Source organism: Cynocephalus volans, chromosome 4 (genome assembly GCF_027409185.1).
Source record: "Cynocephalus volans isolate mCynVol1 chromosome 4, mCynVol1.pri, whole genome shotgun sequence".
Lineage (NCBI taxonomy): Eukaryota > Metazoa > Chordata > Mammalia > Dermoptera > Cynocephalidae > Cynocephalus > Cynocephalus volans.
The window spans coordinates 109,046,436-109,068,185 of record NC_084463.1 but is presented as its reverse complement, the minus strand read 5'-3'; the positions used below and the strand labels follow the sequence as shown (position 1 = coordinate 109,068,185).

Here is a 21,750-nt window from a genome sequence, read left to right as displayed (position 1 = left end):
TGGTATGTTAGAAACGAGTGCTGAGGACAAAAAATAAAACAAGGAGGGGGATAGGAAGTATTTCAGGATGATAATAAGATCTTTCTTATCAGGTGGACATGAGAGTTAAATGAAAAAATATGTGGAAAGTGCTTAGCACAGTGCCTGGCATGTAGTGCTCAATTTTAACTCTTATAATAATATATTACCAATAATTTTTTTCTTGATCAAATTTGTTAGTGATTAGGACAGTTTATTGGGCTTTTTCAAGAACCAGCTCATGCCTAATGCTATTTGGTTTGCTTTTTTATTAATTTCTGCTTTTATCTTTCTGAATTCCTTCTTTCTACTTTATTTTGGTTTTATTTTTTAATTTCTTGAGTTGAATGTTTATTTTCAGTTGCCTTATATTCTAGTAAATGCACATAAGTCTGTATGTTTTCCTCTGCATATTTGACTATTTCTTTTTCCATATAGTATTCTAATTTTGATTTATCTCTTAGTACCCTATAATTTTAGTTTTAGTCTTTACGAATTATTTAGAAGTGCTTTTAGAATTTTTCCAGGTGGTTGGGATGTTTTTGATGCTCATTTGAATGTGTGTTAGTTTTCCTAGCCTTTTGGTTTTTCTGTCTGCTTTTCTTCATGGTAGTAGGCAAAGGTTTCCAACTTTTAGGAATTTTCTTTGTGACTGGGCACATGATCAATTTTTCTAAATGTTTCACTGAATATTTAAAAAGTATGTATATCTGGTTTGCTGAGCATAAAAGTTTCTGTGTGTGTGTGCTTATTAAATCAAAGGTGATGTCTTCGTGATTCAAATTTTCCATATTGTTAGTTTTTTTTGCTTGCTTCTTCTGTTGATCTCTAGGAGAGAGAGTTATTAAAGTCATTCTCCAGGATAAGGCTTTGACACATTCTTTTCGTACTTTTAGTGGATTAAAAAATAAAAAAGAGCTACTTCATAGAAATGTAATGTATATACAACAAAATGCACAAATTTTAAGTGTAAAGTTCAGCAAGTTTTGACAAATGAATACACGTGTAATCACCACCTCAGTGAAGATATAGAACATTCCTATCACCCCAGAAAGTCCTTTGTGTCTCTTTCAGTGAGGTCCCCACCCAGATTCCAGTAACCACTGATGATATCTATCACCACAGCTTAGTTTTGTCTAGAAGTTTATATAAATAGAATCATACAGAATATGCTCTTTTGTGTATGTCTTTTTGTTCTGTTCAACATAATGATTTTGAGAGTTATTCATGTTGTTGTATCAGTAGTTTATTCATTTTTATTGTCAAGGAGTATAACGTTCATTGCTTTTTTGCCTACTTGAAACATAAAGTTTTGAAATTGTTTTATCTTATTTGGGAAAGGCTACTTTAGATTCTGTTCATATCCCACTGTGGGCAAAAGACATCTGGTCTGTAGTTGCATGGGGAAAATATATCCAAGCACCCTGAGTTTTATGCCTGCTTATTAGTTGTCTACACGGATAACAAGTGAGAGAACATGAGAGAAGACAGATGGTTGGTGGAGCTTTGCTGACTTCCTAAATGGCTCATTGGCACAGTTATTCTGGCCTCTGCCTCCTTATGAGGGCTGGGATGACAGTGCAAGTTAGAAATGCCCCTGATAATTAAGATGACTCTGAAAGAGTGAAGATCAGGAATCTGGGCCCCTGCTGTGTGATGCATCAATATGGAGATTCTTCATTGAATCTAATCACAGAATTTGCCTTTGTCATAGACACACGGTCACAGAATAACTTGAACTTTAATGATCCAATATTTAAAGATTTTAAGTAGAGTTAAAGAATACAAGCAGTTGCTTAAAGGAAAATATTTATTAGTAAATTTTCAATTATTTGGAGACAAATAACTCAGTTTGTTATGTTTAGCCTAGCTTTTTCTCATTCTTTCTTCTGTTTACCTTTTGAATCCTTTCTGTTGCTTTTTCATTCCTTTAATGATAGGCAGAGGAAAAAAGAGGAAATTAAATTCCATTTGCTTTTAGGAGTTATTATAAAAGGTGTGTGTGGGGGGTGTGTGTCTAGGTGTGTAGGTAAGGGAGATTGAAACCATTTTCTAAAGTAAAAACATACCTTTTTTGTGGGAGGCACTCTGTAGCTGTTAACTTTAGAAAAGTCACTTAATATGTCTGAACCTTAGTTTCTTCATTGGCAAAGGGAGTCCAATGCCTACATGCTCATCTCACAGAATTCGTAGCATAATTTACACAAATAACAATTTATACAAAATTACTTAGTAAATTTTAAAGTTCTATTGAAATAAATACATATATTTTGTTTTTACATTGATAACTATTTTTTTTTTCTTTAAAGAAAGATATCTGATCCTTAGCTGTAGAGGTACAATAGACATGTTCATGAAATACCATATGTGACTTTTTAAAAAGGCAGCCATTACAAGAAAATCTAATTGTTAAAAATGTACTACTTTAAAGTAAAAAAAAAAAAAAAAATGGTGCTACTTTGAGAAGATTATTTAAAGGAACCTCACTGTGAACAAGGAGCAAAGGAAACTCTTTGTAAAGCAAGGAGCACAGAGTTGGGAGTCACAAATACCTGGATCCTAGTCTGTATCCTGTGACTAATTGGTTTTTTGATCCAGTCTTGTAGGAGCTCTCTCTTTATCTTGGTTTTCTCATTTGAAAATGTGGAAAATAATTCATATTTTGTCATAGGAGTGCTGTGATGTTGTTATTATTATTCTTTTACTAAAGTGATTTATAACCATTTATCTTCGTTTTTCTGTGAATTCAGATTTCCACATATTGGGCTTACTTTAAATTACATCCTCTTAAGGCATGTATTCAATTCTATTTTGGGGAAAGAACTGAGATATTATTGTCTTGTACTATAACTACACAATCTTTGCAAAATCATTTCTTAACAATTTCAAAAGAATAAAGAGTAGTACATTTAGTGATACAGTTATGCCATTGTTCCATTAGAAACTAAATGATAGGAGTGAGGATGCAGGGACATCAGTTGTTAAGGCCTCTACATTATTCATTTAACATCTGCTGTTGGTTCTTTTTTTCCCTATGGGGGAATAAATTACAACACATCAGCATATTTTTCATGCTTTGAGTTTAAGCATTTAAAAGTCATTTATTGTATTATTAATATTATTTTATTTCTTTTTATTTGTTAGCCCCTGAAGTTATCAATGCCCATGACTACAGCCAGCAGTGTGACATTTGGAGCATAGGTGTCATAATGTACATTTTGTAAGTAGCCTGCTAAATGTACAGTTTAAAATGAATGGATAGTCTCTAACAGTAGAATGACATAGATTTTAAATTAAAACTAAACAATATATTTTTTAAAGTGATTTAAAAACCAATTGAGAAGTCATCCTAAAAGCTCTCTTATTGGTTGTCAGGCGCATCTCTTTGGTTTTTTTTTTTTTTTTAATACTGTAAATTTATATCTTTCAGCTTTGCTTTTCACTGATCTGTAAATGTAACAATGCACTGTGTGATCTAAGCAAATTGAAAAACTGTCCTTAACACCTTCCTGATCCCTTGCTAAAAACTGTAAGCATCTCTATGTTTTCTCACGAGATTCACTTGTAACCCATCAGATACAGGAAGGAATTGCGACCTGGCACTAGGGTTGCCCAGATAGACAGGGCATATGTGGGAAGTGGATGCTAAGTAGGTGGAGGTGCATTCAGGATCTAAAAGTATTCTGTAGTTCACAATTCTCTTAATACTACTGAAAACCTCATTCTTACTCTTACTTCTCTCTCACTCTCAAGATTCAAATCAAGCCCAGTGTTTTGTTCATTTTTCCTTTGAAGTGTCCTCACCTATTTTTTGATTTCTCTTCTCCTGTATCATTTCTCCTCATGATCTCTTTACTAGAATATTACAGGGGTCTTTCTGACTGTTCTCCCTGCCTCTGGTCACTCTCTCCACTTCATCCTTTACACTGTTGTCAGGGTTGTCTTTTTTAATCACAAATCCAATCATACTACCTTCCTGATTAAAAACCTCTGATAATTATCCCTTACTACAGAAAAATATCAGGACATCCTGGCATGGCATGGCACAGCAAGCCTTTCATGATCTGATTCCAGCATGCCATTCCAACCTTGGGTGGACGTGTGTTCCCCTACACCTATCCCATGCTGTGGTGACTCTAGGCCACTCTTCATTACTCAAACACACCCTGTATTGCATGTCTCTGGAGAGTGAGTGGGTCTGTATGTGTTCTTTTTCTTTTCTATGAACCTCTCCTGGGTGCACCCAGCTCAAACATTAAGGCCTTCTATTTCCCTAACTCCTACCCTACCTGAGTAGAGTTATTGCATTTATTATGTGTATGCTTTTCTACACTCCACAGAGGATTTTAAGGCAGCATACAAATATGTTTGCAAAACAGTAATATTAAATAAGAAAATAATAAAATAGGAATATTTAACTAGGAAGGTTTGTACATGTGTAAATTTGATGAAATTAATTGTTCGCCTTTATATGTTCTCATAACACTTTTTAAAAACTAAATTATAACATTGTAATATTATAGCATTACATATATTGTATCTGTTTTCCTTGTTCTAAGTTCCATGAGGGACAGGTATCTTAGATTATTCATCTTTGCATCCCTGGTACCTAGTACGTTAGTAGGCACTTATTCAGTGCTCGATGTTTGTTAAATTGAATTAAAGTGAATTGTCTAAGAGGTGTTCTGAAAAGTTAGTGACCATTGTTTGCCTGTTGGTATATGAACATTTTTATGTTGATGCACCATTAGTTTTATGGTCATATTGAAGATTTCACCATGTACTACCTCTTCCAGATTATTTCTAAATATTGACATCACAGTAGTACATTTTCACAGTTCTGTGAAATGGAATACACAGGCAGTAGAAATCGGATGATGTGTTTATAGCTATAACTCAGCTGGTCAACACACATCATTGCCTAGATTTTGTAAAGTATAAATGTATTCACAAAGTTTTTGATCATTGTTTTGTGCTGATTGGAATCATAGTACAAAAATTTTGAGCTTTAGTTTTGAAATATAACTATTTTAAATTAGTCTTTTATAATCTCAAGACTTTCTAAATAATGCAAGTCAAGCATAATATGTATAGTCTAATAATACACAATTCATGTGGTTTTTGTTGCCTTCTTAGTTTGAATTTCATGTTGAGGAAAGTCAATGTATTACATATCTTAAAGATTTTTCTTTTTCTTAAAGATATAATTTTAATTTTTCTGTTTCAGAGTTTGGCTGCATATCCTCATAATGACATCTTCTTTTCTTTATGGTAGGCTCTTACTTAGCTAATCAGTGCCTATCATTAATCTGTCTGAGCCCAGTGGCGTTGTAGAGAATTTCCTTCACCAGAGCACAAACATAGTACCTTACTTCAGGGTTTTGCTTGTTTGTTTGTTTATTGGTTACCTCTGTTTCATTTCTGCTTAATTGGACAATGATAACATACTTTCTCAAGATGAAATTAAAATACACAAATGCTCTTTATGGTTAATATCTTCTATTGTTTTGATTTCTATGAGTGCAATAGAAAATAATAGATGACTTTAAGAGGCATTTTTCATGTCTGGAATTCCCTTTTCTGTATGTGCAGAAAATTGTTGTCACAAAATTTGTATGCTGCTGATTGACCAACCAACCAATAGATACATTTTTGTGTAAGTAAAATTGCAACAGACAGAAAAAAGTGGAAATGTTTAAATGTAGCCCTTAAGCTATAGTTGCATGCTACTCAGGCAGTGCAGGGGCAGCCAAGAAATTGGTGGACGTGCATATCACTGGTTGATAACAGGCTCGATGAGCTGGGCTTTTGCTGGCCTGCACTTGTTATGATAGATAATAATTATCCATAAGAGCATTTTTCTGGATTTTTTGGTTTTTTGTGGCTTTTTTTTTTTTTTAGAGATTGATTTCAATACTCAACAATAGCAAGGCAAGTAAGATGAGACAGAGGAGGGTCAGAATGAGCTGACGAAATAAACATTATGAAAATTAGAGTTTGCAGAACAATTTGGTAAATAGTGATCTCTTAATAAAAACCTATTTACAAACAAAAAGGTCTATTGTCCAGTCTAGGGATGAAAGCAACTTTTTTCCCCGAGAAAGTCATCATCATCATTGTCATTATCATCATCATGTTTATTATCATGAAAAATATTTATCAAGTTTTGACTCATTCAGAAAATGTTTATGAATCAAATTTTTACAGAACTTAAAAATATAAAGAAAATCAGTAAAAATGTAACTGTTAAAAAGCTCAGAGATTATTATACTTACGTATAGGCTAGACCTACAATTTGGGAAAGTGTAATGAAATTATGCCATTTTATTCTTTCAATAATGAAGTGGAAAAATATAATTCTGAAAGTTGAAGAATACACACACAGAGTGGCCTCTGGGAAGGGTCTAGCTTCACCTTCTGTCTGGTCGTCATTGGGCAAATCTGGTTATTGTCTACAGCACTGCCCTCGGATGTTGGGTTGACAATAGCAATGATGGCTAACGTTTGTTGAGAATGTAATAAGAAAAATTGAACTCAACTTTTAAGCATGTTCTTGTAGTTTTGGCCTAGATCGCCTGTTGAAGCAATGGTTTCATAGGCTTGCCATGTTCTTGCTGTGTTCTATTACAAGATTTTAAGGGCACATAGTTCCTGTTTTATAGAATGTGGGAACAAGCCCTGTTTACTTTGTACACACTGCTCATGGTTTTACTGATGCTGGCTATTTCGTGTACTCAGTCTTCATCCTTTCAGACTGAAGGGTCAAATCATCACCTGATTTTCCTCATCTGGACCATCTTCACTTTATATACCGTTTTTGAAGAGTTGTGGCCATTTTAATGGCTTTTTGGCTTTGACTTAGAGCCTATAGAAATTCCCAGGGTTATTCTTGGTTCATTTTTATTATTACTAACATTTGTATAGTATTTAACCATGGGTAAAACTCTTACATGGTCATTAGACTTTGGTAACTCTCACTAAATTCTGATAACTCATTGTATTTTCTCTAAGTCCAGTTTGTATTATATATATCATAAGGCATTACCTTACTTTGCTCACACCAAAGTGTATCTCCCGTATGAGCTGCTGCTGTTATTGTGTGCTTAAACTCACTTTCCTGTATTTTAACCCCATTTAAGCTTAATGTTTCCCACCTCAAAGAGATTGGGTCATTTGCAAATCTAGAGGTTTCAATGTATACATGTATACTTCCTCAACTTGGTCGTTTCTTTTATTGTGGAGTCAAGAGCCTAGCACTGATCTTGAAAAACCCCATGGCTTCCATTTCTGCATCCAGAAAGGTACCCATCTCTTCCTATCCTTTACTTAAATATGAAGCACCACTACTTCCAAGTCCTATAGAAACTTAATTTTTAATAGCCTTATTTTTATTATTTTTCTAAAAATTTAAACAAAATGATTGCCTTTGCTGTAGATTATGTGGAGAGCCACCCTTTCTGGCAAGCTCAGAAGAGAAGCTTTTTGAGTTAATAAGAAAGGGAGAACTACGTTTTGAAAATCCAGTCTGGGATTCCATAAGTGATTGTGGTAAGTATAGATTTGTTATTATTTACTAAAGCACATGCAAGTAATATAAGAAAGTTGGCCAGTAATTCAAATGTTTTAAATCTCAGTTTAGTCATAAATCTACTTGTGGAAATAAACACTATTAATTTGTGGAAATAGTGATATCTTCACTGTGATTGTTCATAGTCAAAACTTCCACAAAAAACGGAAAATACATAGTAAAAATTAAAGAGGAAATTTGCTGTTCATCTAGCTAATTTTTAGCATATACTATTAAACAAGGTAATATAGGCAATAAAACTTCACTTTAGGCTCTAATCTTTATTAGGCATTTATTCTTATGATTTTTATTGTATACTTGACATTTTTCTCCATGTTATACAGACCTAATCCTAAATAAATTGGAAAATATGTGATTTTAATTGTAATTAAGATAAGATTTTCAGGATTTTCCCTTCTTTGCAGCTAAAAGTGTTTTGAAACAACTTATGAAAGTAGATCCTGCTCACAGAATCACAGCTAAGGAACTACTGGATAACCAGTGGTTAACAGTAAGTTACAGTAGTACTTTTTTTCCTTGCTTTCTGCCATGCTACCATTGCTTATTTTTTTAAAATTTGACCTTGTAGTTTTGTAAATAGTCTTCTTAAAACAGTCTATTAGTTTCATCTTCTGACAAGTTAAAAAATTTTTGAGTGTTGACATATTTCTGAAATGGGCATATTCAAACTGTTACAGCTGTTACCACAGTTGTTTATATATATTTATAGAGTTTAAATGAAGGTATTACGTCCGGTAGAACAGAGCTGAAAATGTCCATTATTAAAGCTGTGGAATTTTGAAGCAACCCGAATACTTAAGTAATGTAAAGCACTGGAACCATTCACTTCTCTTTCAACTCTTTGGATGCGGCGAATCTTTAGGGACTCAAAAGTCTTTGAATCTTTGGACTCAAGGTCTCCAAACAGTGGCTGTTACTCGTTTGAAATCTTAAGTAGATACTTATTTACGTATTGCTTTCCACTGTTAGACTAAATTCCTCAAGCACAGACCCTGTGTCTTACTGATCTTTGTATCCCTGCACCCAGAACATTACCTAGTCACAGTAGGAACTTTGGAAGAGGCTGCTACTTACCTGTCAATATTTATCCTCTTTTTCTTCCTTGGTAATAAGGTTCCTGACTTTTAGCCGGAAACATTGCTATCCAGTTAAAAGGCTGTATTTGAAGTGTGTGCAATTTCTGGGAAGTGTCCCTTAAATGGAGTGGGTATGGTGTTCCTCATGGCCTTCCTCTTTCCTGGTGACTGGAATGCAGATGTGATGACTGCAGATTGAGTAGCCATGTTGGACCATGAAGTTGAATCCATAAAACTGGGGATGGCAGAGCAACAAGGTGCAAGGAACCAGGACTTGTAGCTCACAAAGCTGCCACCCGACCCTTGCTGCCCACTCCCAGACTTTTTTATAAAAGCAGGAAACAAAATTCTGTCATCTTTAAGGCACTGTAAAATATGCAACTGAGCCTAATCCCAATTAATAAAATACTCAATAAACAATTGCTGAGTGAGTGAATAATTCAGTAAATGAATAGGTCTGTAAGTATCTCAGAAAATGTCTGAGAACTGAAATTGGAGATTACTAGAGACACATGGGAATATTATTAAGCAGTATTCATCTGTGACAAAAATTGCAGATCTGTTATCTGCTGGACATTGTATTAAGTACTGGGGATACATGACATAATTATATTTTAAATACAAGTTAACATTATTATATTCTTAAAAGATCACTCTGGCTGTTGAGCAGGGAATGGCTTAGAAATAGGGAATTAGATATTGAAGTAGTGTTGAGAGAAGATAGTGGCTTGGATAGGGTAGTAGCAATAGAGACAGAAAAATACACGTGAGATATATTTTTATAGGTACACTTGACAGTATTCGATAACAGATTAGATGAGAAATGAGGATAAGGGAGGAATCAAGGATGACATGTAGATTGTGCTCTGACAACTTGGTTGGATGGTAGTGTCATTTACTGAGATGCAGAAGGCTGTAAGAGAAACAGATTTTTTTTTCTGGGGCAGGAGTGGTGAATCAGGAGTTGTATATTAGATGTGACGAGTTTTAAATGCCTGTGTGCCATTTAAGTGGAGTTATCAAACAGATAACCAAATGTATGAGTCTGGAACTGAGAAGACTGAGTTGGAGATATAAATTTGAGATGTAGAACTCATGTAAAACTATTGGGCTGAATAGATAAATTAGGAAGAAAATACAGATAGGGAGAAGAAGCCCCAGCAAGATGCCTTTAGGCACTACAACATTTAGAAGAGGCCCAGATAAGTTTAGATACCATAAATATATAGTGGTATCACTCTCCTTTTAAATTCTCTAATTTTCCTTTGGCAATTGCTAATTTCTTTGAATAACATTTTTTTTCTTTAAGGGCTAAAAAAATAGTCTTTACTCAAAAATGTATTATATCTGTCCTCTTCTATGAATGTGTTGATCTCTCAAAGGATCTGTGCAATAATTATTTCTGGCCTAAAGTAATTGTGCAAATGAGTTAGCAGCTAGATCATTGCAAAACTGTACTGAGTAGATTTTTACAGCAAAATAAAAAATGTAAAACAGATGGTATGCCTTAGAAATTTATCCCTTTTCAGCATCACACAACATTCGGGTTTGGCCATCTAATTATTTGTTTTCTAATTAGTACAACTTTATTTCTAGCTTTGGTCATTATTCCAGAAGTCTCCATTTTTGAGCCTCTGTAACATTTGTCTCTATGAAGTCTTTGCCAAGAGCATAGAGAAGTGACAGATATTGTGTACTATATTGGACTATCCTAAGGAGATCAGTGTATGAAATTTAGAATACTGGCATTTTACAAACTTCTGAAAGGCAAAACTCTTTCTTCTGAACCACTTGAAGTCTTACTTCATATCCTCTGTTTGAGATAATCTAAAAAAAACATAATAGTTCTCTCAGTGCCTTGCTACTGTATAGCCAGACTTGTCTTTTGCAATACCTGACACATCGTAACATTTTTTCAAAGAGCTTTATTGGAGAAAAAGTTTCTGTGGTTTAGCCTATGTATGGTGCATTTTGAAACATGGTACATATCTGAAACACACATTTAAGTGAGTGGAATTTCAAATAAACACATATTGTCATCCAGGTTTCAAAGTTAAAGGTTAGGCCGCTTTTCCACCACGAGTAGAAGCAGCCTGAGGCCCGCGCCAGATGCAGCTGTAGCAGAATCGGCACAAAGGAACGGTTTTGAAAGGGTGTCTTTACCTTGCCGAGAACCGGGAATCTTCCCCCAACCCGCGCGCGCGACCTGCCGGTGCGCGGCAGCCCGCATTGCAGCCGCAGCCGCAGACATGGAAAAATGGAGGCCTGAGCTGGTGTGTGTCACCCCAGGCTGCAGCAGTGACCACGGCTTCTGATGCCCGCCCCCACCCGCCCATCCCTGGAGCTGGAAGCGAATCAACCCGCGGCCAAGAGAGGGAGATGCACAGGGGGAGAGGCAGAAGCTCCATGGAGACCACACGCCCTGCAGACTGCCACTGCATGATCCAACAGTCAGGCTTCACTGCCACCACCCAGCTTCATTCCCAGCCCAGCCCAATACACACAGAGTGAGGAGATATCTGGCAGGGGAGGTGGGAACTCCACAGGGTCCACGCTGCTGCCGTGCAATCCAGCATCAGGTAGGCTTCACCACCGCCACCCGGCTCCATCCCAAGCCCGGCCTAGCGTGCACAGAGCCGGGAGACATCCTGCTGGGGAAGGGGAAGCTCTGCAGAAAGGACACGTTCTGCAGTGTCTCAGCGCATCCCAGCAGCCGGGACCAGAGTGCACGGAACAGGGAGTCACTGAGGTAGCGATACCAAATTGGCAACCACAGCAACATCTTTGTCAGTCAATAGTGTTAAACCCCCTGCCACAATGAATAAACATCAAAGAAAAGATACCAGAAATACGAAAAATCAAGAAAGTACACCACCAAAAGATAATAAATCTCAGGCTCTAGATCCTATAGAACAAGGAGCCCTTGAAATGACTGACAAGGAATTTCGAGTGATAATTCTAAGGAAACTGAATGAGATACAAGAAAACTCAGCTAGACATCATGATAAAATGAGGAAAAGTATACAGGACCTGAAAAAGGAAGTGTACAAGGAAATCAATGTCCTGAAAAAAAATGTAGCAGAACTTGCCGAACTGAAGAAGTTATTCAGCGAAATAAAAAACACAACGGAGAGCTTAACCAACAGGCTTGTGGAAGTTGAAGTGAGAACCTCTAAACTTAAAGATGGGCTGTTTGAAATAATACAAGGAGACAAAAAAAAAAAAAAGAGAAAAGAAAAAAGAATCAAAGGCATTGAAGAAAATCTGAGAGAGATATCAGACAACCTTAAGCGCTCAAATATCCGAGTCATGGGTATTCCAGAAGGGGAGAAAAAGGAGATTGCATTGAAAACATATTCAACAAAATAGTGGCAGAAAACTTCCCAGGTATAGGAAAAATCACAGATCTTCAGATCCAGGAAGCTCAACGATCTCCAAACGTATTCAAACCAAAAAGGTCTTCTCCAAGACATGTTATAGTCAAATTGGCAAAATTCAAAGACAAAGAGAGAATCTTAAAAGTTGCAAGAGAGAAGTGTCAAATCACCTACAAGGGAGCCCCAATCAGGCTAACATCAGACTTTTCATCACAAACCTTAAAAGCCAGAAAGGAATGGGATGATATATTCAAAATACTAAAAAACAGAGATTGTCAGCCAAGAATACTCTACCCTGCAAGGCTATCCTTCCGAAATGAAGGGCAAATAGTATATTTCTCAGACAAACAAAAACTGCTGGAGTTCACCACCACACGACCACCCTTACAAGAAATTCTCAAGGAAGTACTAGGTTTGGTTCCTGAAAAATAACTACCACTGCCATAAAAACCCAAGAAAAATCTAAACCCACTAGTATAATAAAAATGGCATTCATGCAGAGAAAAAAAACAAACAAAAAGGCTATTTACAACCTAAGGAACCAACAAACACAGAAAACAAATAGTATATCAGAAAGCAAGGAACAAAAGACACCTAAGACAACCAAACAACAATCAACAAAATGCTAGGAATAAATCAACACTATTCGATAACAACTCTTAATGGAAAAGGCTTAAATTCCCCAATCAAAAGACACAGACTGGCTGACTGGATTAAAAAGGAAGACCCAGATATATGCTGCCTACAAGAGACCCACCTCACCCATAAAGACTCACACAGACTAAGAGTGAAAGGATGGAAAAAGATTTACCATGCAGACAGAAAAGAAAAACGAGCTGGAGTAACTATTCTTATATCTGACAAAGTAGACTTTAAACTAAAAACCATAAAAAGAGACAATGAGGGACACTACATAATGATAAAAGGACTGATCCATCAGGAAGACATAACAATCATAAATATGTATGCACCCAATGTTGGAGCAGCCAGATTTATAAAACAAACTCTATTAGACCTAAAGAAGGAAATAGACACTAATACCATAATAGCAGGGGACCTGAACACCCCACTGTCAATATTGGACAGATCATCTAGGCAAAGAATCAGTAGAGAAACACAAGATCTAAACAACACTCTAGACCAACTGGACTTGGCAGATATCTACAGAACATTCCACCCAACAACCTCAGAATATTCATTCTTCTCATCAGCCCATGGATCATTCTCCAGGCTATATCACATATTAGGTCATAAATCAAGTCTCAACAAATTCAAAAAAATTGGAATTATCCCATGTATTTTCTCAGACCATAATGGATTAAAACTAGAAATCAATAACAAATGAAATTCTGGAAACTATACAAACACATGGAAATTAAACAGCATTCTACTTCATGACATATGGGTCCAAGAAGTAATCAAGCAGGAAATCAAAAAATTTATTGAAACTAATGCAAATAATAATACATCATACCAAAACTTGTGGGATACTGCAAAAGCAATATTAAGGGGGAAATTTATTGCATTAAATGCTCACCTCAGAAGAATGGAAAGATGGCAAGTGAACAACCTAACACTTCACCTTAACGATCGAGAAAAACAAGATCAGAGCAGAACTTAATGAAATTGAAATCCAAAAAACAATACAATAGATCAATGAATCAAAAAGTTGGTTTTTTGAAAAGATAAATAAAATTGACAAACCATTAGCATGGCTAACAAAAAAAAGAAGAGAGAAGATTCAAATAACAAAAATTAGAAATGAAAAAGGTAATATTACAGCTGATTCATCTGAAAGACAAGGAATCATCCGAGACTACTATAAACAACTATACGCCAACAAATTTGAAAATCTGGAGGAAATGGATAGATTTCTGGACACACACAAGCTCCCAAAACTGAGCCATGAAGATGTAGAAAATCTGAACAGACCAATAACAATAAAGGAGATTGAAGCTGTTGTCAGAAGGCTCCCAACAAAGAAAAGCCCAGGACCAGATGGATTCACAACAGAATTTTACCAAACATTCAAAGAGGAATTGACACCGATTCTTTACAAACTATTGCAAAAGATTGAAACGGACGCAAATCTCCCAAACTCATTCTATGAAGCAAACATCATCCTGATACCAAAACCAGGTAAAGATATAACCAAAAAGGAAAACTACAGGCCGATATCCTTGATGAATATAGATGCAAAAATCCTCACTAAAATACTAGCAAACAGAATACAGCAACACATACGTAAAATTATTCACCATGATCAAGTGGGATTCATCCCAGGGATGCAAGGTTGGTTCAACATACACAAATCAATAAATGTGATACACCATATTATTCAATTCAAACACAAGGACTGTATGATCATCTCTATAGATGCTGTGAAAGCATTTGATTTAATTCAACACTCATTCATGACAAAGACCCTCTATAAGTTAGGTATAGATGGAAAGTATCTCAACATAATTAAAGCCATATATGATAAACCCACTGCCAATATCATCCTGAATGGGGAAAAGCTGAAAGCTTTTCCTTTAAGAACAGGAACTAGACAAGGATGCCAACTCTCACCACTCCTATTCAACATAGTGTTGGAAGTACTAGCCAGAGCAATCAGAGAAGAGAAGGAAATAAAGGGCATCCAGATTGGAAAAGATGAAGTCAAACTGTCCCTGTTTGCAGATGACATGATCCTATATATCGAACAGCCTAAAGCCTCTACAAAAAAACTCTTGTAGTTGATAAGTGACTTCAGCACAGTAGCAGGATACAAAATCAACACACAAAAATCAGTAGCATTTCTATTCTCCAATAGTGAACATGCAGAACGAGAAATCAAGAAAGCCTGCCCATTTACAATAGCCACCAAAAAAATAAAATATTTAGGAATTGAGTTAACCAAGGAGGTGAAAAATCTGTATAATGAGAACTACAAACCACTGCTGAGAGAAATTAGAGAGGATACAAGAAGATGGAAAGATATCCCATGCTCTTGGATTGGAAGAATCAACATAGTAAAAATGTCCATACTACCCAAAGTGATATACAAATTCAATGCAATCCCCATCAAAATTCCAAAGACATTTTTCTCAGAAATGGAAAGAACTATCCAGACATTTATATGGAATAACAAAAGACCACACATAGCCAAAGCAATGCTGAGCAAAAAAAATAAAGCTGGAGGCATAACACTACCTGACTTTAAACTATACTACAAAGCTATAATAACCAAAGCAGTATGGTACTGGCATGAAAACAGACACACTGATCAATGGAATAGAATAGAGAATCCAGAAATCAACGCACACACCTACAGCTATCTGTTCTTTGACAAAGGCACCAAGCCTATAAACTGGGGAAGAGACTGCCTCTTTAGCAAATGGTGCTGGGAGAACTGGATATCAATATGCAGGAGAATGAAACTATACCCACACCTTTCACCATATACTAAACTCAACTCAAAATGGATTAAAGAATTAAATATAAATCCTGAAACAATAAAACTTCTTAAAGAAAACATAGGAGAGACACTTCAGGAAATAGGACTGGACACAGACTTCATGAATACGACCCCAAAAGCATGGGCAACCAAAGGAAAAATAAACAAATGGGATTATATCAAACTAAAGAGCTTCTGCACAGCCAAAGAAACAATTAACAGAGTTAAAAGACAGCCAACAGAGTGGGAGAAAATATTTGCAAAATATACATCTGACAAAGGATTAATATCCAGAATATACAAGGAACTCAAACAACTTTACAAGAAAAAAACAAGCATCCCAATTAAAAAATGGGCAAAAGAGCTAAGTAGGCATTTCTCTAAGGAAGATATACAAATGGCCAACAGACATATGAAAAAATGCTCAACATCACTCAGCATTCGGGAAATGCAAATCAAAACTACACTGAGATACCATCTCACCCTAGTTAGGATGGCTAAAATCCAAAAGACTCTGAATGATAAATGCTGGCGAGGTTGTGGAGAAAAAAGAACTCTCATACATTGTTGGTGGGACTGCAAAGTGGTGCAGCCTCTATGGAAAATGGTATGGAGGTTTCTCAAACAATTGCAGATAGATCTGCCATATGACCCAGCTATCCCACTGCTGGGAATATACCCAGAGGAATGGAAATCATCAAGTCAAAGGTATACCTGTTCCCCAATGTTCATCGCAGCACTCTTTACAATAGCCAAGAGTTGGAACCAGCCCAGATGTCCATCATTGGATGAGTGGATACGGAAAATGTGGTACATCTACACAATGGAATACTACTCAGCTATAAAAACGAATGAAATACTGCCATTTGCAACAACATGGATGGACCTTGAGAGAATTATATTAAGTGAAACAAGTCAGGCACAGAAAGAGAAATACCACATGTTCTCACTTATTGGTCGGAGCTAAAAATAAATAAATAAATTCACACACACACACACACACACACAAACCGGGGGGGGAGGGAGAAAAAAAAAAAGTTAAAGGTTAGATATAAGGAAAAACACCCAAGAAATGCATTTCCTTCAAAGAAAGAGTTTGGTGATGACTCCCATTGACAGGAGTGTGCCTATTATTCTCTCATATCTGTTTCTTCCTTTTGTTATTCTATACTGTGTCCACAGTGGTTCAGGAGATAATTGCTTCTTGTTAGATCATTTAATATTTCTTTGAGTCCCCTAGTGATAACTAACACCAAGAATTTACATTTTTAACAAGTTTCCCAGGTATTTCTTATGCCCACTTATATTTAAAAACCACTTCTATAAATTAAGTATATCATTTTTCCTCTATGGCTTGTCAAAAGATAGTTTTGAGTTTTATTGGTATTATTCACACATTAAGTAGTTCCTTCAACACATTTCTTTTTGTGTGTCTACCATGTGCCAGGCAGGCTCTGTGCTATGTAATAAAATATAATTAAAGACATACAAGACATGGTCTCTGACATAAGGAACTTGCAATCCAGTAAGGAAAACAAGCATTGATATATAAGATACAATGCAAGGAAGAAAATGACAAATGACATGAAAATTGCCAAACGCTTGCTTGACGGAGGTGTAGAGGCGAGCAGGTGTGAAGTTAGGATGTTCAGTCTGACTGGCAGAGGACCGGACAGTTAGCTCAGTTGGTTAGAGCACAGCCTTGTAACTCAAAAGTCAAGCGTTTGGTACTGGCCAGCACCAAAAAATTTTAAAAAATAAAAGAAATCAAAAAATGTTTTGACTGGAAGATATGATACTTGGAGGAAAGAAATGGGAAGTAAGACTAGAAAAGGAAAAAAAATTGTGAGACTAAAAAAGAAAAATAAATTGTGAGGGGACTTTAATCTCAGGTAAGAGTTTTAACTTCATTTCATAGGTAGTAAAGAACGATTGTATGCTCTTTGAAATGGAAGATATTATTGTTATAGGGCATCAGTCTTGCAAGGTGGCTTATTTTAAATGGGACAACAGTTATTTAAATGTCTATATTGATTTTAACAAGCATCTTTTAATTTTAATCCATCAGGCACTGTAGGGGTACAAAGATGAATAAAACACAGTCATTCCTCTTGAATAATTACCTCAAGTTTCAGTCTGTACTTTGCATTATAGTCACACTTTGCAAAGGCACTTATAATCAAGATGTAGGATCTAATGTCAGAACAATCTTTCCTAACGTGTGGACAGGGCCCTTGTTCATTAAATTACAAGTTGTTATTCAGGCTTTGGTCATTAGCTTTTGACCTTTAACCTTAACATATACACTCTACCTAAGAGGATGGAAATGTTCTGATGCCTAACCAATTATTGGCTATTATTCTTTTCCTTCTGTATATTTTTACCCTGAGTATGTTCAGACTATTACCTTTATTTTACTATATATAGTTATTCTTAAATTTTGAATTATTTTATGTATATGAAATGCTTTTCAGTCCCTGTTTAATGAAGATTTTTAATAAAAAATTTTGTTAGGAAAAAGCTTATGAGCCAGGAAATGTGGGGATTTATTCAATATTAAATTACTTATGTATATTCAATAACTTAACAAGTATTTATTGAATAATTACTGTGTTCTGTGGTGGACACAAGGATCAGTCTGGCACAGTCCCTGCCCACAGATTGCCCACAGCTTAAGTAATAGGCTTAAAACAAAAATACAGGCAGAGAAAGAAAAATCCACAAGGATGTAAATGTAGTACTACTACTACTAAATTTCCAAGAAGAGAGCTATTATTCCCTTTATGGGCTTACCAAAAGTACTTAAAGGTGGAGGTAATGTGTGATCTGGCTCTAAAAGACTAGGTAAAAATGGAAATTAATGTTGAAGTCAGACTAAGAAGGAGAGGAATTCTACATAGAAATAATTTCACAAAGGCATCAAGACAGAAAAAAATAGGAAGTGTATTCACAGAATAGTTAATAGTTCTCATTTTCTAGAGCCATAGAAGGCATGTGGGGGAGTAGTGGAAAATTAAGCCGAAAAGGCAGGTTAGAGCTGTTTTGCTTTAGACCTTAACTAAGACTTTATATTTGGCTCATTTGGCAATGGGTTACTACAGAAAGGCACTAAAGTACCATGATCACAACTATGTTTGTGGGAGTTTTCTCTTTTGTCCCTTCAACTCTTGTAGGATGATGTGGGTGAACTTGGGTGGGGCCTGTGGGCTAGAGCAAGTGGCTAGATTCTGAGGGAAGAACTCCTATTTTAATATGGAGTACCCTGCCTGAAGCAGTTTGAAGCTGGAAGAGCCCGAGGGATAAATTTGAATGGGAAGTCTTGAAGAGAGCCAAGGGTAGAAGCAGGGTCTTAATGGTGAGATGAACCAAGAATCAGGAGCTAAATGGAAACAGCATGGGCATTAGAGCAGATGGGGAACAAGTGGCAAGTGTCTGAGACTCTTTGCAGATCAGTTCTATCACATAGTGGGTTGGTGGATGTACTGTTGGCCAGGCCAGACAGAACTTCAAAAACAGTAACCTGCCTACAGAGTGTGGTATGGTTTGCATGATGGCAAGCAGAAGTTGGAGAACTGAAGTAGGACTGGGGTGAGATAATGAACATTGGAACTAGGACAATGAGTGGGAACAGAGAAGAGGGGAGAAAGAAGACATTGGAAAGAAAATCAACACAATTTTGCAACTAAGTAAAAGTGTTAGGTAAGAGAGAGTAAGAGGAATCAAAACTTTTTCAGGTGACTGTAAAAATGGCGTAAGACAGAAGAAAGTCTAGAATTGCTGGTTTTGTAGACTGGAAAGAGAGAGAGGTGTTCTTTTGAACAGTCTGTTCAACATTTATGCTTGGGTTACTCCAAAAATAATTTTGAAAAATGGTGCATCTCCTCAGATATTTTTAGTTTGAACATTACAATTTTTCATCATAAATTTAATTAATTACAAAGGATATAATTTACAAAGAATATAATTTCCATGTATTACAAAGGATTACAAAAGATATAACTTCCCATATATTGTAAATATTGTTAATTAAAAATAAAACTAATATAGGCTTTTTACCTGTATAGGACATCAATCTTATCCATTTTTAACAATTTATGACCAAGTTCTTCTTTAACAGAAACTTTAGATTATTCATTCTTTTCTTTGTATTTCTAATCTACTTTTTCCACAGAATTTAGACTAATGTAATACAAGGATACTTTGAAAAGTTTCATGTAAAGATTTATATTTGCTTTCAATTCTATTTTCCACAAAATTTTTGAAGTACCCTTATATACATTTTTGTTCAAAAGGCTTTTTTATTAAGCAATAAAATCAGAACAGCACTGAATCCCTGCTTGAGTGAGAAGCTAAGGAAAATGGGTGGGAATTGACTGACTTTAGGCATTCCTTTTCTACTTCTTTGGTCTTCAAACCCTAGGACTGGTGGGTTAGTCTTTTAGTATACTTTAGGATTGCCTGTACCTAAGACTGTTTCTCCTGGGAGGAGACGGTTGATAAGGGTGAAACCCTGAACTGAAGAGTTGTTTGATGGGGCAGATTTTCGTGCTCAGGGTTCTTATTCTAGAGCTTCTGGGGCTAAGGCCTTGTACTGGACTTAGAACCATGCCTTGCTGTCCTGAAGAGCATGTTTCCTGGGGAATATGAGCTCACAGGCCACGTTTCAAATACCATTAAAAGAAGAAAGTTTAGAATAGGCAGTCCAAGAATTTAAAAATCAATAAAGTTAACATACTAAAAGATGTAAGGGAAGATGTTAATAATATGAAGCAAGAATATGAAATGATAAAACAGAACCAAGTAGAACCACTTAGATATGAAAAATATAATAGTTGAAATATAGAATGCAGTCATATAGGTTAAATAGTAAAGTGGGTACAACTGAAGAATGGATTAAAAACTAGATGATCAGATTGTAGAAATTTATACAGAAGGAAACAGAAGAGGATAAACAAATCGAAAATTGAAAAGTTAAGATACATTGAGTTAAAAGTATCAAAATCTACGTAATAGGAGTCTCAGAAAAATAAAAAGGGGAGGACACAATCTTTTAAGAAATAATGGAGGTAAATTCATGAAAATTAAAGAAATAAGAAAGTCCTCAGTTTTAAACAGATGATAGACTACTAAATAGGAGGAATAAGGAAAACTGAAAAATGGACATAATGAAATTTAAGAATATAAAAAATAAAGAAAAATTTCTAAAAGCTCTCAGAGAGAAAGAGCAAATCGTGTAAAAAAGCGAACAAGAATCACATTGACATCTCATTTTTTAGCAGCAACATTGGATGCAAGAATAACTGGAGTAATATTTTAAATGCATTAAAGGAAAAAGAACGATAGACTTAAAATTTTATATCCATTCAAATTGTCATTCACATGAAATGGAATGATAAAAATGTTTTCAAATTTGAGGGTACTTCAAAAAGTTTGTGGAAAAATAGAATTAGAAGATAACGTGAATCTTTTCATGAAGCTTTTGAAGACTTGTCGTATACAAGGCCTCAGAGGATTTGCCATAAGGGTCCTACACTTAAAACACTTGGTGGAAGCACTTAAATAGGAGGAAAAGAAATCCAGGAGATGCTATGAAGAGCCATGTGCAACAACAAGAGTTGTTAAATTCCTTGTTAAAGTTTATTGATATCTTATAGAAAAAAAAAAAAAGACCAAAGAAGAAGAGGAGAAAGTATATTCATAATAACCCTATGTACGAGTCCATTTTCTGTTGCTTATAACAGAATACCTGAAACTGGATAATTTATAAATAAACAAAATTTGTTTCTTACAGTTTCGGAGGCTGGGAAGTCCAAGGTCCAGGGAACACATCTGGTGAGGGCCTTCTTCTTGGTGGGGACTCTGTAGAAGTCCCATGGTGACACAGGGTATCACATGGGAAGAGGTTGATCAACAGTGTGCTAACGTACTTCTTTTGCTCCTTTTAAAGCCCCTAGTGCCACGCCTGTGGTAGCCTATTCATTCATTAACCCATTAATCCATGAATAAATGAATCCATTTATGACAGCATAGCTATCATGGTTCAATCACCTCTTAAAAGTCCTGCCTTTCAAATACCATATGGGGAATTAAGCTCTAACATGAGCTCGGGGGGACTTTCAAACCATGGCACCCAGAATTAAAATTGGAGATAATATCCACATGATAAGCATTTGGAAGGGAGTAAGAACACGGGTACATGAAAGGGTGCTGGAAAAGAATATCAAGATATTAGATTTTTAAAGTAGGAAAGAA

General features: G+C 35.7%; 1 protein-coding gene across 3 annotated transcripts in view; it reads left to right on the top strand.

The window, feature by feature from the left end:
* STK33 (serine/threonine kinase 33) overlaps positions 1–21,750 on the top strand; it is an 87,548-nt gene that overhangs the window by 32,595 nt on the left and 33,203 nt on the right. For all 3 annotated transcript variants that reach the window (XM_063094049.1, XM_063094050.1, XM_063094048.1), the window contains 3 exons: positions 3,163–3,238; positions 7,454–7,566; positions 8,011–8,096. In XM_063094049.1, coding sequence (XP_062950119.1) covers positions 3,163–3,238; positions 7,454–7,566; positions 8,011–8,096 — 275 coding nt within the window. The remainder of the gene's footprint in view (positions 1–3,162; positions 3,239–7,453; positions 7,567–8,010; positions 8,097–21,750) is intronic.